The following is a 26,384-nucleotide window of genomic DNA, read 5'->3' on the forward strand; positions in this document are numbered from 1 at the left end:
TTCAGTAATGGGTAGAACAACAAGGAAGAATATCAACAAATAAATAGAAGACTCAACAGTACTGTAAACAAATTAGACCTTACAGATATCTATAGAACACCACACCCATTAGCAAAAGAACACACATTCTTCTCAAGTGTACGTGAAATATTCTTGTGGAAAGATCATATGCTAGGCCATGAAACAAGCCTCAATAAATTTAAAAGGATTGAAATCATACAAAGTGTCTTCTCTGACCATAATGAAATCAAATTAGAAATCAATAACAGAAGGCAACAGAGGAAAAATTCACAAATATGTGAAAATTAGATAACGCACTCCTAAATAACCAACAAGTCTAAAAGAAATCACAAAGGAATTAGAAAACACTTTGAGATCAGTGAAATAAAAAGACAACATACCAAACTTTGTGGGATGCAGCTAACACTATGCTTAAGATGGAAACTTATAGCCATAGTCATCTATATTAAAAAAAAAATAGTGGGGCATGGTTGTCCATGCCTGCAGTTCCTAGCTACTAGGAAGGCTGAGGTGGGTTTCTTGAGTCCAAGAGTTTGAGGTCAGCCTGGGCAACATAGCGAGACCCCCGTCTCTTAAAAAAAAAAATTCTCAAATCAGTAATCTAACATTTCATGGTAAGAAAAGAGAAAAAGAAGAGCAAACTAAACCCAAAACAAGTGGAAGAAAAGAAACAGTAAAGACTAACAAGGAAATAAAATAGAGAATTTTTAAAAAATAGAGGAAATCAGTGAAACCAAAAGTTGATTCTTTGAAAAGATAACTAAATTGATAACGCTTAGTTACACTCATAAAAATAAAGAGAAGAGATTCAAATTATTGAAATCATGAATGAAAGGGGGATATAACTACTGACCACACAGAAATAGAAATAATTGTAAGAGAATACTCTGAAAAACTGTATGCCAACAAATTAGATAATTTAGAATGGACAAATATCTAGAAAGACACAAATTACCAAAACTGGTTAAGAAGAAATATAAAATTGGCTGGGCACAGTGGCTTAACCCTGTAATCCTAACACTTAGGAGGCCAAGGCAGGCAGATCACGAGGTCAGGAGTTCGCGACCAGTCTTGTCAACATAGTGAAACCCCGTCTCTACTGACAATACAAAAATTAGCAGGGCATGGTGGCGCATGCCTCTAGTCCCAACTACTTGGGAGTCTGAGGCAGGAGAATCGCTTGAACCCGGGAGGCGGAGGTTGTGGTGATCTGAGGTGGTGCCATTGCACTCCAGCCTGGGCAACAGAGCGAGACTCCATCTCAAAAAAAAAAAAAAAAAAAAGAAATAGAAAGTCAATGCTATAGCAAGATGTCTTAGAATATCAAAATGCAAAGTAAAAATAATCAAAAGAGATTGGATTAGTAATCAAAATAACTCCCACAAAGAAAAGCCCAGGCCTAGATAGCTTCACTGGTAAATTTATTTAAATGTTTAAGAATAATTACCACCAATTCTTCGTAATTTTTTTCAAAAATAGAAGCAGAGATAACACTTCCCATATCATTCTGTGAAGTCAGTATTATTACCTTGATACAAAAGCCATATATACCAAAAGAAAACTGCAGACTAGTATCCCTTTTGAATGTAGATGCTAAAATTCTCAAAACTATACTAGCAAGCTGAATCCAGCAAGATATAAAAAAGATACTACACCATGATCAAGTGGGATTTATCTCAGGAATATAATACTAGTTTAACACCTGAAAATCAACTAATGTAATAAATGATGGGTGTCAATTTTAGATCTTTCCTGCTTTCTCTTGTGGGCATTTAGTGCTATAAATTTCCCTCTACACACTACTTTAAATGTGTCCCAGAGATTCTGGTGTGTTGTGTCTTTGTTCTCATTGGTTTCAAAGAACATCTTTGTTTCTGCCTTCATTTCATTATTTACCCAGTAGTCATTCAGAAGCAGGTTGTTTAGTTTCCATGTAGTTGAGCAGTTTTGAGTGAGTTTCTTAATCCTGAGTTCTAGTTTGATCGCACTGTGGTCTGAGAGACAGTTGGTTAAAATTTCTGTTCTTTTACATTTGCTGAGGAGTGCTTTACTTCCAATTATGTGGTCAGTTTTGGAATAAGTGCGATGTGGTGCTGAGAAGAATGTATATTCTGTTGATTTGGGGTGGAGAGTTCTGTAGATGTCTATTAGCTCCGCTTGGTGCAGAGCTGAGTTCAATTCCTAGATATCCTTGTTAACTTTCTGTCTCGTTGATCTGTCTAATGTTGACAGTGGGGTGTTAAAGTCTCCCATTATTATTGTATGGGAGTCTAAGTCTCTTTGTAAGTCTCTAAGAACTTGCTTTATGAATCTGGGTGCTCCTGTATTGGGTGCATATATATTTAGGATAGTTAGCTCTTCCTGTTGAATTGATCCCTTTACCATTATGTAATGGCCTTCTTTGTCTCTTTTGATCTTTGTTCGTTTAAAGTCTGTTTTATCAGAGACTAGGATAGCAACCCCTGCCTTTTTTTTGTTTTCCATTTGCTTGGTAGATCTTCCTCCATCCCTATGTGTGTGTGTCTCTGCACGTGAGATGGGTTTCCTGAATACAGCACACTGATGTGTCTTGACTCTTTATCCAATTTGCCAGTCTAAAAATCAGTGAATCCAGGAGCTGTTTTTTCATAAAGATCAACAAAATTGGTAGACTGCTAGCAAGACTAATAGAAAAGAGAGAAGAATCAAATAGACGCAATAAAAAATGATAAAGAGGATATCACCACCGATCCCACAGAAATACAAACTACCATCAGAGAATACCATAAACACCTCTACGCAAATAAACTAGAAAATCTAGAAGAAATGGATAAATTTCTTGACACATACACCTTCCCAAAACTAATCCAGGAAGAAGTTGAATATCTGAATAGACCAATAACAGGCTCTGAAATGGAGGCAATAATTAATAGCCTACCAACCAAAAAAAGTCCAGGACCAGACAGATTCACAGCCGAATTCTACCAGAGGTACAAGGAGGAGCTGGTACCATTCCTTCTGAAACTATTCTGATCAATAGAAAAAGAGGGAATCCTCCCTAACTCATTTTATGAGGCCAGCATCATCCTGATACCAAAGCCTAGCAGAGACACAACAAAATAAAGAATTTTAGGCCAATATACCTGATGAACATCGATGCAAAAATCCTCAATAAAATACTGGCAAACCGAATCCAGCAACACATCAAAAGCTTATCCACCATGATCAAGTGGGCTTCATCCCTGGGATGTCAGGCTGGTTCAACATATGCAAATCAATAAACATAATCCAGCATGTAAACAGAACCAACAACAAAAACCACATGATTATCTCAATAGATGCAGAAAAGGCCTTTGACGAAATTCAACAGCTCTTCATGCTAAAATCTCTCAATAAATTAGGACTTGATGGGATGTATCTCAAAATAATAAGAGCTATTTATGACAAACCCACAGCCGATACCATACTGAATGGGCAAAAACTAGAAGCATTCCCTTTGAAAACTGGCACAAGACAGGGATGCCCTCTCTCACACTCCTATTCAACATAGTGTTGGAAGTTCAGGCCAGGACAATCAGGTAGGAGAAAGAAGTAAAGGGTATTCCATTAGGAAAAGAGGAAGTCAAATTGTCCCTGTTTGCAGATGACATGATTGTATATCTAGAAAACCCCATCGTCTCAGCCCAAAATCTCCTTAAGCTGATAAGCAACTTCAGGATACAAAATCAGGATACAAAATCAATGTGCAAAAATCACAAGCATTCTTATACACCAGTAACAGACAAACAGAGAGCCAAAGCATGAGAGAACTCCCATTCACAATTACTTCAAAGAGAATAAAATACTTAGGAATCCAACTTACAAGAGAAGTGAAGGGCCTCTTCAGGGAGAACTACAAACCACTGCTCAACGAAATAAAAGAGGACACAAACAAATGGAAGAACATTCCATGCTCATGGATACGAAGAATCAATATCATGAAAATGGCCATAATGCCCAAGGTAATTTATAGATTCAGTGCCATCCCCATTAAGCTACCAATGACTTTCTTCACAGAATTGGAAAAAACTACTTTAAATTTCATATGGAACCAAAAAAGAGTCCGCATTGCCAAGTCAATCCTAAGCCAAAAGAACAAAGCTGGAGGCATCATGCTATCTGACTTCAAACTATACTACAAGGCTACATTAACCAAAACAGCATGTACTGGTACCAAAACAGAGATACAGACTAATGGAACAGAATAGAGCCCTCAGAAATAATACCATACATCTACAGCTATCTGATCTTTGACAAACCTGACAAAAACAACATATGGGGAAAGGATTCCCTATTTAACAAATCCTGCTGGGAAAACTGTGTAGCCATATGTAGAAAGCTGAAACTGGATCCCTTCCTTACACCTTGTACAAAAATTAATTCAGGATGTATTAAAGACTTAAATGTTAGACCTAAAACCATAAAAGTCCTAGAAGAAAACCTAGGCAATACCATTCAGGACGTACTCATGAGTGAGGGCTTCATGACTAAAACACCAAAAGCAATGGCAACAAAAGTCTAAATTGACAAATGGGATCTAATTAAACTAAAGAGCTTCTGCACAGCAAAAGAAACTACCATCAGAATGAACAGGCAACCTACAGAATGGGAGAAAATGTTTGCAATCTACTCATCTGACAAAGGGCTAATATACAGAATCTACAAAGAACTCAAACAAATTTACAGGAAAAAAAAACCCCATCAACAAGTGGGCGAAGGATATGAAAAGACACTTCTCAAAATAAGACAGTTATACAGCCAATGGACACATGAAAAAATGCTCATCATCACTGGCCATCAGAAAAATGCAAATCAAAACCACAACGAGATGCCATCTCACACCAGTTAGAATGGTGATCATTAAAAAGTCAGGAAACAACAGGTGCTGGAGAGGATGTGGAGAAATAGGAACACTTTTACACTGTTGGTGGGACTGTAAACTAGTTCAACCATTGTGGAAGACAGTGTGGCAATTCCTCAGGGATCTAGGACTAGAAATACCATTTGATCCAGCCATCCCATTACTGGGTATATACCCAAAGGATTATAAATCATGCTGCTGTAAAGACACATGCACACATATGTTTATTGCGGCACTATTCACAATAGCAAAGATTTGGAACCAACCCAAATGTCCATCAATGATAGACTGGATTGAGAAAATGTGGCACATATACACCATGGAATACTATGCAGCCATAAAAAAGGATGAGTTCATGTCCTTTGCAGGGACACGGATGAAGTTGGGAACCATCGTTCTCAGCCAACTATCTCAAGGACAGAAAACCAAACACTGCATGTTCTCACTTATAGGTGGGAATTGAACAATGAGAACACTTGGACGCAGGAAGGGGAACATCACATACTGGGGCCTGTTGTGGGGTGGAGGGGGAGGGATAGCATTAGGAGATATACCTAATGTAAATGACAAGTTAATTGGTGCAGCACACCAACATGGCACATGTATACATATGTAACAAACCTGTACGTTGTGCACACGTACCCTAGAACTTAAAATATAATAATAAAAAAAAAATGATGGAAGCCAAATGATCTCAATAGACACAGAAAAACATTTGATAAAATGCAGCATCCTTTTATGATAAAAATGCTCAACAAACTAAGAATAGAAGGAAACTTCCTCCTCATCCTCATGAAGAGCATCTATGGAAAACCTACATCTGACATCACAGTTAATGGTGAAAGACTGAATACTTTCACCATAAGATTAGGAATAAGACAAGGATGCACACTCTCACCATCTCTCTTCAACATTTTACTGGAGGTTCTAGCTAATGATGTTAGGCAAGAAAAAGAAATGAAAGGCGTCGGTTTTGGAAAGGAAGAAGTAAATTGTCTATTTGCAGATGATGTAATCCTGGATATATTAGAAAATCCTAAGGAATCCACATACACACAGAAAATTATTAGAGCTAATTAGTTTAGCAGAGTTGTAGGATACAATACAAGATCCATTTAGGAAAGCAGTTGTATTTCTGTAACTAGCAATGAGCAATCCAAAAATAAAATTAAGGAAACAATTCTATTGACAATAAAATAATAAAGAATGTAATACTTAGGAATAATTTGACAAAAGACGCATAAAAGTTGTCTGCTGAAAAACTGCAATTTATCATGGAAAGAAATTAAACAAGGTTGAAATGAAAAATTTCTCACGTTCATGTAATAGTTAATACTGGTAAGATGTTAGTATTCCCCAAATTGATGGTTTAATGCAATCTCCATCAAAATCTCAGTTGACTTTTTGGAAGAGAGCTATGTTTACCCCTGTAACACCAATGAACTTTTAGTTGTCTTTTTGCAGAAATTAACAAGTAGATTCTAAAATACATAATGGAAATATAAGGGGGCCCAGCACAGTGGCTCATGCCTGTAATCCCAGCACTTTGGGAGGCCGAGGCAGGTGGATCAATTGAGGTCTGGAGTTTGAGACCAGCCTGGCCAACATGGTGAAACCCTGTCTCTACTAAAAATACAAAAATTAGCCGGGTGCGATGGCACGTGTCTGTAGTTCCAGCTACGCAGGAGGCTGAGGCATGAGAATCACTTGAATCCAGAAGCCGGAGGTTGCAGTGAGTGAAGATCACACTACTGCACTCTAGCCTGGGTGACAGAGTGACACTCAGTCTCAGAAGAAGTATAAAGGACTTTGAATAGCCAAAATAATCTTGAAAAAGAAGAATAAAGTTGGAGTAGTAACATGCTCCAATTTTAAAGCTAACCACAAAGCTACAGTAGTCAAGATAGTATGGTACTAGCATAATGATTTACATGTATATCAATGGACCAGAATTGAGAATCTAGAAAAAAATCCCTCACGATTATGTTTAGTTGGTTTTCTTTTTTTTTTTTTTTTTTGAGACAGAGTCTTGCTCTGTCTCCCAGGCTGGAGTGCAGTGACTGATCTCGGCTCACTGCAAGCTCCGCCTCCCGGGTTCACGCCATTCTCCTGCCTCAGCCTCCGGAGTAGCTGGGACTACAGGCCCCCACCACCAAGCCCGGCTAATTTTTTTTTGTATTTTTAGTAGAGACGGGGTTTCACCGTGTTAGCCAGGATGGTCTCGATCTCCTGACCTCATGATCCACCCGCCTCGGCCTCCCAAAGTGCTGGGATTACAGGCGTGAGCCACCGCACCCGGCTAGTTGGTTTTCAAAAAGGGTGTCAGGTCAATTCAGTGGGAGAATGAATCGTATTTTTCAACACATGGTGTTGAGGGAACTGGATATCCACATTCAAACACCGAAGAATGAATTGACTTCAGCCTGGGCAACAGAGGGAAACTCCGTCTCAAAACAAGAAAAACAAAAAAAATGAGAATGGTGATTCTTTAGGCCTTGGGGGTAGTGGTGGGAGAATGGGGAGTGAGAGTCAGTGGGTGTGGCACATCTTTTCGTAGGGACAACACTATTCTAAATTTAGATTGTGGTTATGGTTGTACAACCTTGTGAAAATACTAAACACATTAAATTAAACACTTTAATTGGGTGAGTTGTATGTTATGTCAATTATGTCTCAGTCAAGTTTAAAAAAATATATAAAGTTACCACAATTAAGAGTTTGTTACTGACAAAATAATGGAGAAGGCAATGAAACAGAGTAGAGAGTTCAAAAATGGCTATCAGTATGTATGAGAATTTGATATATGATAATGTTGGTATGCCAAATCAATGTTTAGAGATAGATTATCTCACAAATAGTTTCTAGACAACTTGTTATATTATAATGATAAATAATATGACTAAATCCCTGACGCATTGCTTATACTAAACAAATTTTAGATTGATCAAAGAGCCATAAAAGAGGAAAATGAAAAAGCGCTGGAAGAAAAATGGAATTGTTCTGTCATCTTGGAGTAAAAGGAAAATATGACACAAAACTCAGAAGTCCTAAAGCATGCTATTGATTTGCATGCTCGATCACTTGAAAAATATGATTTTGTTTTAAGAATATGTATTATATAAACATATTTATATAAAATACATATAATATAAATATATTTATCGCTTGAAAAATATAATTTTGTTTTAAGATGGCAAATAGAAATGAGAAAAAATGATTTGCAATATGTAACAAAAAGATTGCTTTTATAAGTTACAGAGCGCTTTTATAAATCACTAAGGAAGAAATGAATGATATAATATAAAAATGGGCACATGATATGAACAGGCAATGCACAGAAAAAAATATAGATGGCTAGTGAACATGAAAGGATGCTAATCTTAATTAAAATGAAGTAAATGTACATTAAATAAGTTGGTAATGCCTACTATTGGATAGATATTGGGAAATAGGTACTCATACCATCCATTGGTATAACTGATTAGAGAGTAATTTGTTAACAATTGTCTGAAAACAGTATGTTTGCCTTTGCCTCATCAAATCTATTTCTAGGAATTTATAGAGTAGATATACTTAATGTGCATGCAAAATATAAAAAGAGCATATATAAGATTGTATATTGTAGTGTTGTCACTAATAGCAAAAAAACTGCCAAAAACCTAAAAAATATTAGCAGTAGGGGGGACTGGTTAATTTATGGTATATCTGACCAGTGGAGTACTATACAGCTAAAAAAGTTTGTGACGTGGAGAGATGTGAAACATACTGTGAATGGAAAAGAAAGTAATATAATAGTGTGTATATTATGATCCCATTTGAATTAAAAAATTATATATAGATATATCCTATAATTATAAAACACACTGTGAATAAAACTCGAGTTACCTTTTATTTTTCTCTATTTGACATTTTTTTTACTCTGAGCATAATATACTTAAATAATTTAATAGAATATTTAAATATTTAATAGTTAAAAATACCTATAAATATATGTTTTATATGTATATATAAACTTGGTGCTTTATAAATACTATGTTTTTTTAAGGTAAACTTTGATTGCCATTAGCAAGAATATATTTTATTTAGACTTATTTATGTTGTATTATATTTATTTTATTTTTGAGACAAGGTCTCACTCTGTTGCCCAGGCTGGAGTGCAGTGGCGCAGTCATGCTCATTGCAGCTTTGACTTTTTGGGCTCAAGCAATCTTCCCACCTCAACCTCTTGAGTAATTGGGGCCTACAGGCATATGCCACCATGCCTGTCTGATTTTTTGTTTTTTTTGTAGAGATGGGATCTCACTATGTTGCCCAGGCTCACCTTGAACTCCTGGGCTTGATCCTCTTGCCTTGGCCTCCCAAAGTGCTGGGATTACAAGAGTGAGCCATTGCACCCAGCCTTACATTGACCTGTGAGTCTGTGCTTTGCTAATTTCCAGAAGTCTCCATCTGGACTTCTTGAGTGTTTTATATCACAATAACAGCCCGTGTGTCTATCTGCCATGGTAAAGTGAGTTTTTGGCCAGGTGTGGTGGCTCACGCCTGTAATCTCAACACTTTGGGAGACCAAGGCGGGTGGATCACTTGAGGCCAGGAGTTTGAGACCAGCTTGGCCAATATGGTGAAACACTGTCTCTTCTGAAAACACAAAAGTTAGCTGGGTGTGGTGGCGCACACCTGTAGTCTCAGCTGTTCAGGAGGCTGAGGCACAAGAATCACTTGAACCCAGGAGGTGGAGGTTGCCGTGAGCCGAGATTGTGCCACTGCACTATAACCTGCGTGACAGAGCAAGACTTTGTCTCAAAAAAAAAAAAAAAAGACAAGTCATTTTTTGTTTGTTGGCTTATTTACTTTTTACTCTTTTAAAAAAATTAACTTTTTGATGAATACATAATAGATGCATATGATACAGGATTTCAAAGATAGAAAAAAGTTCTACAGTGAAAAATGAAATCTTTCTTTTAACCACCCAGATTCTCTTCTCATAGACAACCATAATGACTACTTTTAAAAATGATTCTGGGCCGGGCCTGGTGGCTCACCCCTGTAATCCTAGCACTTTTGGAGGCTGAGGCAGGTAGATCACTTGAGGTCACGAGTTCAAGACCAGCCTGGTCAACATGGTGAAACCCCTTCTCTACTAAAAATACAAAAATTAATTGGGCATGGTGGTAGGTACCTGTACTTCCAGCTACTTGGGAGGCTGAGGCAGGAGAATCACTTGAACCCAGGAGGCGGAGGTTGCAGTGAGCTGAGATCGTGCCACCGCACTCCAGCCTGGGTGACAGGATGAGACTCCGTCTCAAAAAAAAAAAAAAAAAAAAAGATTCTGTGTAGAGATTCTCTCTGCATTTACAAATAGGTACACATACACACTTCACACATATGGCATCATATTAAGCATATTGTCAACCTACTTCCCTTTTTATTTTTAGCTGAACAAGATAACTTAGATATCTTTTCATTGATGAAGAGCGTCCTCCTATTTAAAGTCTGTATGGATGAATCCTAATTGATTTTTCTGCTGATAACATGGTATAATTAATTTAACTACTTAACACTTATTTTAGAAACTAGGTATTGCTTAGGGGAAACACTGGGGATATACTGGTGAGGACAAAAAAAAAAAAAGAGACACTCCCTTCATGGAGCTTAAATTCCATGAGATGGACACATTAATAAAAGACCAACTCAAATAAAAGTGAATCATAATTGTGATAAGTGCTGAGGTGAATGTGATAGAGAGAGAATTGATATAGTCAGGTAGGTAAAGGACAGTTTTTCTGAGGAAGTGATAATTGAGCTGACATCTAAACAAACATCAATTAATTTTACATATTTTAAGGATGTAAGTTTGTTTTATAATATCTATTCTTCCATTTTTTTCTGTATCTATAAACATACCTTTCACATCAACTTTTAAATGTGCTTAAGTTTCTCATATATTAAATAAAGACAAAACTCATCTCTGACTCTTCCCTTCTTTCCAACTACTGCCCTTTATCTCACCTTCCTTTTTACCAAGAAAGAGTTGTCTAAACTTCCTGTTTCTATTTACTCATCTCTCAGTCAAGAAAAAAATTCAGGCTTACTCCTTTAACTTATTCCAGTCTGTGTTACAATTATTATAACACAGTGAAACATTTCACCAAGGTCACCAATTACTTCCAACCCCAGGATCCAGTTTTTAGTCTCCATTTTGCTTGAATTGGCATGATTGACAACTTTCTTCTTGAACTTCTTGAAATGTTCCCACATCTTGGTTTTCATGACGTTATCCCCTTCTCTTTTTCTTTTTCTTTTTTTAGTGTTGTTTGCTGACTTCTTTTCTGTCTATTAAATTGCTGGAGTTCCGTAAGACTTGTCCTAGGCTTTTTTCATTTCCCATCAAACACTTTAAGGCAAGTTTCAGACAGTATCTACAGATGATTCCCAAACCTATACCTGACCCTACTTCTAACATTTACGCCAATTATATTCAGCCACCTCCCATATTTTTCTACTTTATTTGCCATTTGTTCATTCAAATATATTTATTTGGGACCTGTTACTTGACAGGCATTGTGCTGGTGCAGAGTGTCTTAGGTATCTCTAGTGGAATATGGTTAAAACAGAATTCATGATTGATACCTCCTGCCAAAAAGAAGCAAGCAAGTAAACAAACAAAAATAGCCAAAACAAGACCCCCTCTACCATCATTATTCTGATTCAACTACTGAAATCCACCCAGTTCATCTAACTTAAAACCTTGGAATCAGTGTCAACTCTTCTTTTTCTCAGTACTTCCCTTATCCTCATCCAATCCAATCCAGTTTAGTCCAGTCCAATCAGTGTGGTCTAACCCAATGCAATTTTACTAAAGTCTGGCCATTCTACCTTCTAAGTCTCTGTCCACTGCTTCCATTCCCTACCCCTTCTCTCCTTTCACTGTCAATACCCTAGACCAAGCTACTATGACTTGACTGCTGCAGTAACTTCAGATTGGTCTTAACTGTCTTCGCTTTTGACTGCCGTCTGGCAACTTGCCATATGACTGTAGTCATGATTTTTTTAAGTGTTCCATAATTCCTCTGTCTCAGTTTTCTTATCTCTAAAATTGGGATAATAATAGCCTTTCCATGATAGGGTTATTGTGAGGATAAAATGAATCACTGTATATAAAACACTTAGAATAGTGCCAGCACTAACTCCTCAGTAAATTGTTAATAAGACCTTGTATGGTGTTACATTAAGCCAAGTAAAAGGTAGGATTAAGAGAGAAAGATGGTTTATTAATAATATATTTGAATGGAATCATTATCTTGTTTATACTTGTGTTATATATGTTCATACTAAAAATCTGCCCCTCTTATAATACGTGACCTTATTATGTGTAATTCTTTTTCTTAATTAAAAGGCTAAGAAGCACCAGGCCTTCCTAGTAGAGACATGTGAAAATAACGTGAAAGAATTGGAATCGATCTTGGACAGCTTTACTGTGTCGGGCCAGTGGACATCAGGTTAGTTGAAGGTATAAAATGACAGATGCATCTGTCAATGTTCCAAAGTCACTACATTTTGGGAATTCTGCAGATGCCTCTTATAGTCCCTCATCTCAACATGTTTTGATTTGATGACATGATAAGAGCAGTTCTCACAGCAGTCAGTTGGCCTAGCTGGCTGAGAAAGGGTGACGGAATGTGGACCTGCTGTTGTCCTCCCAGAACTTGATTTACAAGTGTTGGGGTCTGTGTGATTGGACAGACAAGGGCTCACTTGCTGTGTTCTGAATCCAACTGAGAAAAAAGTCCTTACAGTATACCTGCAAGGGGAACAGATGTTTCGATCAAACTGAGCCAAATTCTGAGGCAACCTTCAGCAACTTAAAGGTCATGCATTTAAAAGGTTATGTAGGACACAGGCTGTAGCATAGCGCATGTTCTATACTTTCCAAACCGGTTTTCTAAGCTGGTTTTCATTTCCTACTGCCATATACATATACTGTCCAGATAAGAATGCTTAGGTGAAATATTTTAGTTGTAGTTATTAGCCCACTTCATATGATAAAGAGCTATAAAATTGTATATTAATTAGGTAGACATATTTTGAGAACTAGCAAAAGCAATGGTTGGCTAATGAATTCTGTTCACTATTTCCACTTTCTTAGTGTTTTTTGTTTATGTTATTATGTGTGCTATAGTGGCTTTGACATAAATACTTTTCTACCTCAGTTTTCTTTTGCCCTACTGTCAGCCTTGAATTATTTGGTGGTCTTCTAACACAATTCTGTTCTTCAAGAGGCACATAAAATTAAATTTCTCACTCTTAAAAATTGAGCTGCAGGACTGTTCTTTTAAAAAAACAAATTTTAAAAGGAATCTAACAGCAATTTGGCAGGAAGTTTTTGTCCTTGAAAACTTGGAAGGACCTCATCAAGGCTCATATTTTACCTTCTGGATCTGTAGATTTCTCGGTTGGTAAGCTATTAGAAATGTAGTGTGCTTTGCTATTGTCTATGTTTTAAGTCTCTATGTTTTTAGCTTTTATGAAATTAATGTGTAACTATCTTTGTTTTTATGTAAACTTTTCCCAAAAGCATTACTGTATCATAATTTGTTATCATGGACAAATCAAAGGATATAAAAGTGTCATAAAAGTAGGTATAGGTATCCAGTTTCAATTATATTTATTGCAGCTTTGGAGGAGAAAATTTTCCTTTGCACTGATACTTTTTTATTATTGAGATGTATCAGTGGTGTTTAATGGTGTTAGGATCTTTAAAAATTGTTAAATATTGTCATAGTATATCATATGCCTCAATATTATTTTAGTATTTCTTCAGAGTTGAATTAGAAAAGCTAAGAATAATGTGGTCATGTCTCGTTTGAGTTTTAAAGTAAAATAGTTGGTAACAAAGCAACTCATAAGTTATTACTAAGCGTACAGAGTTTTCTATTAAAATTTTAATTTTTATTCTTTTATTAACCATCCTTTTTTTATCTTCCTAATTTTCTGTATAGATGCATACTTTGTATATTACAGGGAATGTGTTTCTGGGAAAGACCGTGCTAGTGAATTAGTGATTTTTGGATTGTTACAGAGTGGTAACATGTTTCCATTTTGTGCTGGTTTTTCTCTCTTTTGCACCCTTCTTCCCTCACTGATCCATTCTCCTCTGTTCTCCGTTTTGCTGTGTGCCTTGGGAGGCTGACTTCTGTGGATCTGTGCTCCTTTGCCTTCTGGCTTCTGGTTGGGTTTGGACAGTAGGTGCACCCACAGGAGATTAAGGGAATGAGAGAAGAAAGCAGTCAAGATATTTATTTCCTCTGCTTCCTCTGCTCCACTGCATTTTTGGCAGTGGTTTCATTTTTCAGCAGCCGCAGTGCCTGTTGGGTGGACCCTCTCTCATGGCTGTGGCTCTTGTTGGACTATGGTGACATTCTCTCCACTTGACCTTTTAGCTAAGACATAATATTGGTTTTCTACTCTAGCTTGCTCTTGGTGCCTCATCATACCTTTTGGAATCTGTTAACCTGTACACATTTCTGTAGTCTCTTCATTAAATTATCTTGCAGATGACCCCTTCTGAGTATTTAGTTTACATCCAGATTGATTTACATAACTGCTTGGGACCTGGTTTCATTCCTCCTATTGGCTTGTATAAAACAGCTCTGTGCCTTTATAATGGGCTCTGTTTCTACTCAGATTGGGTTTTTGTTACATAAGCAAGAAAGTGAGTCACGAATTTTTTGGCTTCTCAGTATGTTTAAATGTTATGTTTATACTATAGTGTAGTCCATTAAGTTGTGGGAGCATTATGTCAAAAAATGCACATACCTTAATTTGCTTTATTGCCAAAAAATGCTAATGATCATCTGAGCCTTCTGTGAGTCATAACCTTTTTGCTAGTGGAGAGTCTTGTCTTGATGTTGATGGCTGCTGACTGATCAGGGTGGTGGTGGCTGAAGGTTGCGTTAGCCATGGCAATTTCTTTTTTGTTCCCTAAAAAATGGATACATAATAATTTTACATACTTAGATATACATTTATGAGGCATGTGATATTTTGATACATGCATAAAATATGTGTAATCATCAAATCAGGGTATTGAAGATACTGATCACCTTGAATATTTAGCATTTCTTTCTATTGGGAACATTTCAAATCTTCTGGCTATTTTGAAATATAAAATATATTGTTGTTAACTGTAGTCACCCTACTGTGCTATTGAACTCTAGAACTTATATCTTCTATCTAGCTATATGTTTATACCCATTAATCTACCGCTCTTCAATACCACCCTCCACACTACCACTAGTAACCACCATTCTACTCTCTACCCCTGTGAGATCTGCTTTTTTAGCTCTCACGTGTGAGTGAGAACATAGGATATTTGTCTTTCAGCGCCTGGCTTATTTAACTTAACATAATGACCTCCAGTTTTATTTACGTTGCTACAAATGACAGGATTTCATTCTTTTTATCGCTAGATAGTATTCCATTATGTGTCTGTATGTGGGTGTATATGTATATATATACACACAGACATCACATACTCTTTTATTTTTTATTTTTTATTTTTTTTGAGACGGAGTCTCGCTCTGTCGCCCAGGCTGGAGTGCAGTGGCCGGATCTCAGCTCACTGCAAGCTCCGCCTTCCCGGGTTCACGCCATTCTCCTGCCTCAGCCTCCAGAGTAGCTGGGACTACAGGCGCCCGCCACCTCGCCCGGCTAGTTTTTTGTATTTTTTAGTAGAGACGGGGTTTCACCGGGTTAGCCAGGATGGTCTCGATCTCCTGACCTTGTGATCCGCCCGTCTCGGCCTCCCAAAGTGCTGGGATTACAGGCTTGAGCCACCGCGCCCGGCCCCATACTCTTTTATTTTTTTAGAGACAGTGTGTTGCTGTGTTGCTCAGGATAGCCTAGAACTCCTGGGCTCAAACAGTCCTCCTGCCTCAGCCTCCTAAATAGCTAGGACTTTAGGTATGGTAGCATCTGGCTTATACCATATTTTCTTTATCCATTTATCCATTATTGGACACTTAGGTTGATTCTGTATCTTGGTTATTGTTGAATAGTACTCTAATACATATGACAGTACAGGTATCCCTTTGATATACTGCTTTTCTTTCCTTTGGATAAGTATCAGTGGTGGGATTGCTGGATCATGTGGTAGCTTTGTTTTCAGACTTTTTTTTTAAGGAGATAGACTCTTGGGATGTTGCCCAGGCTAGTTTTGAACTCTTGGTCTCAAGCAGTCCTCCCACTTCATCCTCTTGAGTAGCTGGGACTACATACAGGTGTATGCCACTGTGCCTGGCTTATTTTTAGTTTTTTTGAGAAATCGCCATACTATTTTTCATAATAACTGTACTAATTAACATTCCCACCAACAGTATATAAGAGTTCTCTTTTATCCACATCCTCCCCATCGTTTGTTATTTTTTTTGGTCTTTTTGCTACTAGCCGTTCTAACTGTGGTGAGATGATATCTCATTGTCCCTTTGATTTGCATTTCCCTGATTTGTGATGTTGAGCATTTTAAAATATACTTGTTTGCCATTTGTATGTCTTTTTTAGAGAAATGTCTACTTATGTCCTTTGCCTACTTTTTATTGGGATCATTTGGGGTTTTTTTTTTTTTTTTTTTTTTTTTTTTTGCTGTTGAATTGTTTGAGTTCCTTGTATATTAGTCCCTTGTTTGATGAATAGTTTGTAAATATTTTCTCCCATTCTACAGGTTGTCTCTTCACTCTGTTGATTGTTTCCTTTGCTGGGCAGAAGCTATATAGTTTAATGCATAGTCTCATTGATTTATTTTTGTTTTTGTTGCCTGTGCTTTTGAGGTTTTAGCCATAAAATCTTTGTCGTGAAGGATCTCCCATATGTTTTTTCTAGTAGTTTTGTAGTTTCAGGTCTTATGTTTGAGTTTTTAATCCATTTTTAGTTGATTTTTTAATACAATAAGAGGAGTCTATTTTCATTCTTCTACATATGGACATAGTTTCTTAAGATGACAGCGATGAAGTTTGCTCCATCAGTTGACTCTTACCTTCATGAAAGATTTCTCTGTACCAGGCCATGCTGTTTGATACCATTTTACCCACAGTACAATTTCTTTTTTTTTTTTTTTTTGAGACAAGGTCTTGCACTGTTGTCCGGGCTGGAGTGCAGTGGCGCGATCTTGGCTCACTGCAACCTCCGCCTCCCCGGAGTACAATTTCTTTTGAAACTGATGTCAGTTGTCTCAGACTCCGCTGCTGGTTTATCAACTACATTTATGTAATATCCTAAATCCTTTGTTGTCATTTTATAATGAACTCATCAAAGTCATCCATGAGGACTGGAATCAACTTCTTCCAAATTCCTGTGACATACTGACCTATTCCCATGAATCACAAATGTTTCTAATGGCACCTGGAATGGTGAATGCTTTATAGAAGTTGTCAAAATAATTTGCCCAGATCCATCAGAAGAATCACCATGTCGAGAGAAAAACAGGAGGTAAAGCTCCACTGCCTTCTTGCCATTGCTACAAAAGAGAAGATCTCTGGAAAATTCTTCCCAAGATAACAGAATTAATTATTTTTTTATTCATTTGTTAAAGATGGGCTCTCACTATATTGCCCAGTCTGGACTTGAACTCCTAGGCTCAAGTAATCCTCCTCCCTCAGCCTCAGGAGTAGCTGGGACCATATGTGCACACCTAGCACTTGACTATTGAATTAATTTTGTTATGAATTCTAAGAATGTGCTACCAACACACACACACAAATGTCACTATTTAAAGTAGATTTTTCCCTCGAAGATATCCTAGCGTACTTGATAGGACTTGAAAGTAAACATTACTTTTTATTGGGATCATTTGGGTTTTTTTATTTGCTGTTGAATTGTTTGAGTTCCTTGTGTATTCTGGATATTAGTCCCTTATTTGATGAATAGTTTGTAAATATTTTCTGCCATTCTATAGGTTGTCTCTCACTCTGTTGATTGTTTCCTTTGCTGGGCAGAAGCTATATAGTTTAATGCATAGTCCCACTGACTATGCATTAGACTTGAAAGTAAACATAATACTTGTTTAATAAGTAGATAACCAAGTGTGGTGATGGATGTGTTAATTAACTTGGTTGTGGTAGTCATTTCATAGTGTATATGGATATCAAACAATCAAGTTTTGCACCTTGAATATATATAATCTTTTTTGGCAGTTACACTTCCGTAAAGCTGGACGGAAACAACAACAACAAAAAACCTAAGTTAGAGTGTGTCATTTATTTGCTCTAAACCTTGTAGGGTCCTGTGCTTTACTTAGAAGCCAAAGTGGTATCAATGGCTTGCTTGTTTCTCATTGCTTCTTTGGCCTCACCTCCCACTACTCTCCCCTGCTTCCCTGTGTTTGAGCCTCTCTAGCCTCTTGCCATTTCTTGAATACGCCAAGCATGCTCTTGCCTTAGATGCCTTTGTACTGACCATTCCTTCTACCCAGAAAGCTTTTTACCTAGTGTATCTACGTAGCTCTCTTTCTTGTCTTCCTTAGGCCTGTGCTCAGATCTCACCTTCTCCATGAAGCTTGCTTATTGCCCATTCCTATGTTATTTGGGCTCACTATGTCTCTCCCTTGCATGCTCCACTTTTTTCCCCCAGAGCACCTATTGCAGTCAAACATTTCTATCACAGTATATGGAACATTTATTATTATATTTCAGTTCCATGAGGATGAGAATCTTTGTCTCCTTTAATCATTAGTGTATTTTAAGCAGCTAGAATAGTACTTGGCACAAAACAGTCACTCAAAAAATATTTGTTGAATATGAATAAAAATATGAATGAATTAATATCAGGTTGAAGGTCTATTTTACATTTTAAGTTTTGAAGTTATAAAGGTGATCATGGAATCTCTTTCTAAATTATAGCAGCTCTTTGGATAGCATCCATAAGGAGTCACCAGGAAGATTGACCTCGAGTGGAACAGATGTATAATCTTTCATGGATTGTAGAAATGTCATCTTGATTGCCTCTATCATTAGGGACATTTATTTCCTATTTCTGCTTTCTACTATCAACTAAAATTGAAGCACTACAGTTGCTCCTATCTCATGTCTTTTCAGGTGGAAATTCTTATAGTAGAATGTGTGTGTGGGAAATCCTTTCCTACTTTGAACCCATGTAGTCTTTTCTTTCCTTTCCTCTCCTCTCCTCTCCTCTCCTCTCCTCTCCTCTCCTCTCCTCTCCTCTCCTCTCTTCTCCTTTCATCTTTGTCTTTCTGTCTGTCTCTTCTCTTCTCTTCTCTTCTCTTCTCTTCTCTTCTCTTTTTTCTTGGCAGGATCTCACTCTGTTGGTTGGGCTGGAGTGCAGTGGTGCAGTCATGGTTCACTGCAGTCTCAACCTTCTGGGCTTAAGTGATCCTCCCACCTCAGCTCCCAAGTAGCTGGGACTACAGCACATGCTATCATGCTTGGCTAAATTTTGTATTTTTTGTAGAGATGGGGTTTCACCATGTTACCCAGGCTGGTCTCAAACTCCTGAGTTTAAGCAGTCCTTCCACCCCAGCCTCCCAAAATACTGCGATTATAGGTGTAAGCCACTGTGCCCAGCCCCATGTAGTATTTTTGCTGTGAGTATTTCTTCTAATAGTTTCACCTATGCCTGAGAGTGTCAGCAAACATCAAGAATGTGACTTTTTCTTCTTAGGATTCATGAAAGAAAGTCTTCCTTGTGGCTCAGTCTTGAATTTTTTTTAGGGTAGTTGACTTTCACGTTCACTGAGACTCCAACCTTCTTTAGCTTTCCTTGAGGAAATCATTTGTAATACTGTAGAGGTGTTCTTTTCTTTTTACCTGGAGAGGCTGAAGGATCCCAGGAAATAAAAGCAGTAGCATTTGATTCCTTTGGGCATGTATATGTCACCCGGGAATTGGGCAGTCTCAGGGAGTGCTCTTAGGAAAATCAAGACAACAAATTGGATTTTTCCTGTCACCTCTCCTCCTTTACTTCTTTCATAAAGGAATATTGCCTACACCTAGTATCCTCCTGAGAATTTTTAATTCTTCTTATGAACCTTGTAGCTGTTATCTTTTTTAACTAGAGTCTTATGGGTGGTTGAGAAGCTGAGGATGGCTATAGGAGCAGCACACAGTTTCCTCTGTTGTCATTTGCAGATTTCTTCTCTCTTGCTTCCCTGATCTTCTAATTCACTGAGGTTTACAAACCAAACTTGCCCCACTTCATTATACTCATAGTTTCAGTTTATGAAATCCAAGGGAGTAGCTTTACTGAGTACTCTAACATTTTGTAATGAGATCATTAATAGATGTCAGTGTACATTTTTTGACTTTTCTTAATGCAAATAATGCTTGTAAATGTCAGAATATTTTGTTTCAGGCATAGCTACTTTGGTTACAATTTGATAACAATAGAAACTCATTTCTATTTTGCTTCATCTACTCAGATATGTTAAAGATAGTTGATAGTTGGAATAAAGTGAGACTATGCCATTTAACTTTGTGCTAATTGCTACTCATTTCCAGCCATCTTTTGTAGTCTTCTTGTTCTCTTCTCTTTAGATTTTCTGCCTTCTTATTATTTATCTACTTTCTCCCTTCCTTATTTTACAGTTGTATCTCAACTTCATAGACTTTCCTAGAAATGGGGTGTTATCATTCATCCCAAAGTTTAAAAACATACTATTATTCTCCCTCTCTTTCCTACTTTTTCTGGATACGTGAATTTTAAATGACTGAACTGAAACAGTTCATTGTGTTTCATCTTGTTTTTATAGTTATCCTTATTTCTCTTTAAGTTTTAAATTTTTGTAGAGAGTATAGTATTATATAAAGAAAACATTCAGGTAATTAAAAAATACTGATTATTAATATTATTATTATTTTGAGATGGAGCCTTGCTCTGTCACCCAGGCTGAAGTGCAGTGGCATGATCTTGGCTCACTGCAACCCCCACCTCCTGGGTTTAAGCAATTCTCCAGCCTCAACCTCCCAAGTAGCTGGGATTACAGGCATCCAGCACTACACCTGGCTAATTTTTGTAATTTTAGTAGAGATGGGGTTTCACCATGTTGGCCAGACTGGTCTTGAACTCCTGACCCCAGGTGATCTCCCCGTCTTGGCCTCCCAAAGTGTTGGGATTATAGGCATGAGCCACTGCACCCCCAAAATACTGATTATTAAGCATTGCTTCATGCCTACGTTGTTATTTATGATTTGTAAAACAATCAAGTTTGAAGTGTCAGCAGCCTGGTAGCCTGCTATAAAGTAGCTCCAGACTTTCATACTAATGAATGCACAGAAATGTTGAAAACACACAGTAATACTGGAAATCAAATAAATATTCACCCTCCTTTGGGGAGAGTATATATAATACATAGTCAGTAGAACTGGAATGAAAGTACAATCAACTTCCCTTTGGCTTATCCTATGACAGTAGACAGACATTTTGTTCTCCTGCCACGGTATCCTCCCACTTTTGAAAATGGAGGGTCTGTACCAACTATAAAATTGGGAAGCTATCTTTCTGCTGTGTAGGTGCTGCTTTCTGAGGCAATAAGAGTATTTTACCCATCTTTCTTTCAACTCCTGTACCATCTCCTTGTAACTTGTAACTCCCAGAATACAGCCAGCCAGGAATGACCCAGGGATTGGAGATAAAGTTCTGAGAAGTCTCCTTTGTATTGTCTCTAGGAATCAAGACAAAAAAAATTGGTAGCAGTTCATACTAGAGATAAAATTTTCCCTATAGTCTATCTAACTGTATGTGCCAGAAGTCCAGGGAGTAGATTGGGAGATGATACCACCTAAATTCAGGGATTGCTGCTTGCCGAAAAATATAATAGGAACTGTGTACATTCATGTAGCTTCAGATATTGATCTTAGAGGGGGTTTCATCACTATGTAATTGATTCAGAGTAGAGCTTTGGAGAGTTTATACATACAGTCTTTTTTCAAACTTTCTAAATATGGTTAGGTTTTACTCTTTTTTTCATTTAAAAATTAAGGAAAACTAAATAGGATTTTTGAAAAACTAAGCACCACAAAACAAGGGGAAAGGAACAGTACCTGGTACATTTAGAACAGAGTGATGAAATGATTCACCGTGGAAATCGGAATAAAATTTGGAAGCTATTTGGCGTCCACAGTAGGCTACAAAAAGAAATGACCTTCTTCAAATGGGATTAATAAGGAAAGAATGGGCTGAAATGGAAAGAGATTAATTCTCCTCCTACTCCGAAAAAAACCAAATAAGATTAACAGGTAAAAGAATGACATAAGGAAGGAGTCTAAGGAAACTAAAAATAGGATAGTAAATTTAAAAATTGTGAGTAGCTATGACAGAATTGACATTAGAAAATCTACAGTCTACAATTAACATTTTAGATTGGTGATTTGGAGGACAAAATGTAGAAAAAAGAACACAGAGATAAAATGCAGAGGAAAAAACAAAGAGTTAAAACAGATAAGGAAAGAAAAAGGGAAAAGATGATAATATGGAGTACCAATGAAAAGATTGTACGTCTTTCTAAGGCGAAAACTAGAGTAAATGAAACAAATGTAATAATTGAAGATATAATTCAAAAACACTTGTTTGAGATAAAAAAGATTGTAGCATGCCAGATGAGATCACTGCTTTACAGGGAAAAATCATCAAATAACACCTGCATTTAAATATATTTTTGAAATTTTTAAAATTATAAGAATAAAGGAAAAACACGTGTTACTTATAAGAGCAGAAATATGTAAAATGAACATGTTTTTTTCTTCCCAAGAGAAACCTCAATAAAGTTTGCTTTAAAAAAGATAAGATCCTCCTATGATCTCTTTTCCTTCAAATTCATCCAGTAATTAATTGCATATCTTTTTTTAAGAAAAATTTCAGATATGTACAAAAGGAGGCAGAATAGTATAACAAAATCTCTTGCCCTCGCCACTCAGATCAACATTTATCAACTTAAGAACCAATCTTGCTTCATCTACTTCCCCTCTGCTGTATTATATTGAAAGCATATCCCAGATATTTCTGTATTATATATCTGTATAATACAGATATCTGCTGTATTATATTGAAAACATATCCTAGATATGTTTAATTTTATTCATAAATATTTAAGTTTGACTCTCTAAAAAATGAAGTCTTTTTAAAAATATAAATACAAGATCATTATCATATGTAAAAAGTTAAAAATTTCTGAGTATCATAAATTTCAAATTTTCTTGTATATCCCATATAATATCAGTTTGTTTAAATTAGTATGCCGAGAAGGTCTAGATATTATGGTTGGCTGACTTTAAAAAATCTGTAGGTTCCCCTCCTCCTCTGTCTGTCTCTCTCTCTTTCTTTTTTGGGATGGAGTCTCACTCTGTCGCCCAGGCAGGTGTGGTGCCATCTCGGCTCACTGCCAGCTCTGCCTCCCAGGTTCATGCCACTCTGCTGCCTCAGCCTCCCAAGTAGCTGGAACTAAAGGTGCCTGCCACCATGCCTGGCTAATTTTTTTTGTATTTTTAGTAGAGGGGGTTTCACCGTGTTAGCCAGGATGTCTCCATCTCTTGACCTCGTGATCCACCTGCCTTGCCCTCCCAAAGTGGTGGGATTAAAGGCATGAGCCACCGTGCCCGGCCCTTTTTCTTTTTTTTGAGATGGAGTCTCACTCTGTTGTCCAGGCTGGAGTACGGTGGTGTAATCTCGGCTCACTGCAACCTTCGCCTCCCAGGTTCAAGCGATTCTCCTGCCTCAGCCTCCCAAGTACCTGAGACTACAGGTGTGCACCAACACGTACAGCTAATTTTTGTATTATTTAGTAGAGATGGGGTTTTGCCATGTTGACCAGGCTGGTCTTGAACTCCTGACCTCAGGTGATCCACCTGCCTCGGCCTCCCAAAGCGCTGAGATTACAGGTGTGAGCCACCGTACCTGGCCTTCTGTCTCCTTTTGTTTATCGTTTTTGTTTGAAATTTATTTGTTAAAAAACTGTTTCATTTGTTCTAGGAGTTTCACAGCCTGCATTTTTCGGATTGCATCCCACTGTATAGTTTAACATGTTTTTTTGTTCTGTAGATTTCCTCCAAATTGGTAATGGAATCTGCAGTAATGGAAATGCTCTATATCTGTTGTTCTAATATAGTAGACTCTAGCCACATGTGGCTATTAAGTGCTTGAAATATGACTATCATGACTAAGGAATTGAAAATTTAATTTTAAATAATTTAAATATGAATATGAATAATCACTGTTAAACAAATTTTACTGTCCACAGATTGGACAGTACAGAATTGAAGACTTGATTAAGGCTTGACCTCTGATTTTCTTTAAACTTGTATGTTTTTAAAAATTCACTTTGAATTCTTCATCTTGTACACTTCTTTTCTGAGTTCTGTAAGTCTTTGACCTATATCAGTTTGAATTTTCAATTTTTATTTCTCAGTTCATATCCTGTTTAATACTATCATATTTGTTATGATAGGTTTAATTACATTTTGCTTTTACTAGGCTTGTTCTTATTATTTCTCTTTAGGAGAAATTGTAGACAGTTTTTTCCATTTTAGTCATAGAATATTAAGAATTATAAATATAGGAAGTAACTGTGAAGATCAAGTGTGTATTATAGGATAGGAACATGTAAAGCTAGAGTTTGATTGGGTAGTCAGAACCACTATAGTATTTTCGAATAAGGAACTTATTAAGAATTTGACCTTATGCAATTGTGGGAGGAGCTGGGAAAGTAAGGTCAGATAAACCCATTGTAAGTCGAGGAGCATATTGAATGTGTATTGCTTTTGCACTATTGTAAAGTTGAGAAATCTTAAGTTGAATCATTGTAAGTTGAGGCTGTCTGTACTCTGTACGGAGTCCTTCTTTTTCTGTCTGGTCACATGTAACTGGTATTTTTAACTTCCTTTACTACCCATACCCTATTGCTTTGCTGTCAGCAAGCAGCTCAGCTGGATATGGTTCCATCCCTGGTGAGGTGGTCCACACCTGTATTCCAGGAGGGTCTATTATCCAGGAGAGCTGTGGTATGGTTCTAGTTTGAGTTTGAAGTCCTGAGAACTAGGAGAGCTGATGATGTAAGCTCTGGTAGGAGTCTGAGCCTGAAAGCAAGAGAAGATTGATGTTGCAGCTCAAAGACAGCAAGGCAGAGAGTAAGCATTCTTTCTTATTCAGGTTTTTATTCTCTTCAGACCTTCAACAGATTGGATGGAGCCCACTCAAGTTAGGGAGGGCAATCTGCCAATTCAGATGTTAATCTCCCTCACAGATATGCCCAGAAAGAGTGTTTAACCACATATTTGGGCACCCAGTGACCCAGTCAGGTTGATAAAAAATTCACCATCACATCCCCTTTTCTCCTTCCTCCTTGTCCCTGGTAACCTCCCTTCTACTTTTTTTTCTATGAATTTGACCGCTTTAGATACCTTATATTAAGTGAAATCATACAAAGTTTGTGTTTTTATGATGAGAAACATAGTAAGACCAGTGAATCCTATGGAAACAATCTTATTTCCACACTTCATTTGTTGTAAAATGCATTCTCTGATCAGAAGCAATGCCATTTGGAATACATGATGGTGAATTAAAGTATTTTGTATATACATGGATGGGGGTTTGGTCAGAAACGTATGGTTAGGGAAGGAAAATCTGTATTCAAGAGTAAGTGTCTATCTTAGTAAGAATAAAGCATTGCACGTTCCATGATGAAAGTTACTCAGTGTGATCAACCTGCCACCAAGTTACTATCTGATCCCCCCAGAGAACGGTGTCATATCGTGGTCTCAGTGTTTGTTTTTGCTATTCATAAATTTGGCACTCAATAGGAGTTGTAACCCAATCAGCCTTGGTGAATGGAAGTTCATATTGCTGAGCCTGTATATTACCTCTGTCCTTGCTGCTATGACACTTTTGTTCAATTTTGAGGAGACAAAGATGGCTAGGAAAAAACATTGATTGATATCCATAAAATACTTCATCTTGCCCTCCTGATTATTAAGATCCTTGTCTACTGAAGTTTATCTGGGCACAGTGCCCATTTGAAGAAGTCTGTCCACATATTCTTCCCCAGACAACCTTGTTACCAATTTTCTATTCACATTCTTTCCAAGTCCCTAAACATTCAGCCAAACGGTTAGACACCACACATGAATTGGTGTATATTTGTATCTTTGGTCATCTCTCATTCTAGGAAGAATGATAGTCACATCCGCTACTCGAAGTTCTGCTCACTGGGAGGAATCTTTTTACCACTGTTCTCCAGAGCCACCCTTGAGTGGGGCTGTAGTGCTGCTTGCAGCTGCCTATTTTTGAATCATGTCAGCATGTCATATAGAACCATCCATAAACCGAGCCCATTTTTTCTCCTATTTGTCAGCTGGTCATAGAGAACGCTCCATGCATCCACGGTGTGGGTTAAGAGAGAGGAAGCAATGTAACAGGAATAGGGCCCATGGGAATCTGGGCTACTTGCTCATACAGCTTACTTGTGCCTTCAGGACTTATATACCAC

General features: G+C 37.3%; 1 protein-coding gene across 6 annotated transcripts in view; it reads left to right on the top strand.

Moving 5' to 3' along the window:
* CCDC171 (coiled-coil domain containing 171) overlaps nucleotides 1-26,384 on the top strand; it is a 501,053-nt gene that overhangs the window by 213,539 nt on the left and 261,130 nt on the right. For all 6 annotated transcript variants that reach the window (XM_031654260.1, XM_031654264.1, XM_031654261.1 and 3 more), the window contains one exon: nucleotides 12,297-12,399. In XM_031654260.1, coding sequence (XP_031510120.1) covers nucleotides 12,297-12,399 — 103 coding nt within the window. The remainder of the gene's footprint in view (nucleotides 1-12,296; nucleotides 12,400-26,384) is intronic.

This window comes from Papio anubis, chromosome 13 (genome assembly GCF_008728515.1).
Source record: "Papio anubis isolate 15944 chromosome 13, Panubis1.0, whole genome shotgun sequence".
Taxonomy (NCBI): Eukaryota; Metazoa; Chordata; class Mammalia; order Primates; family Cercopithecidae; genus Papio; species Papio anubis.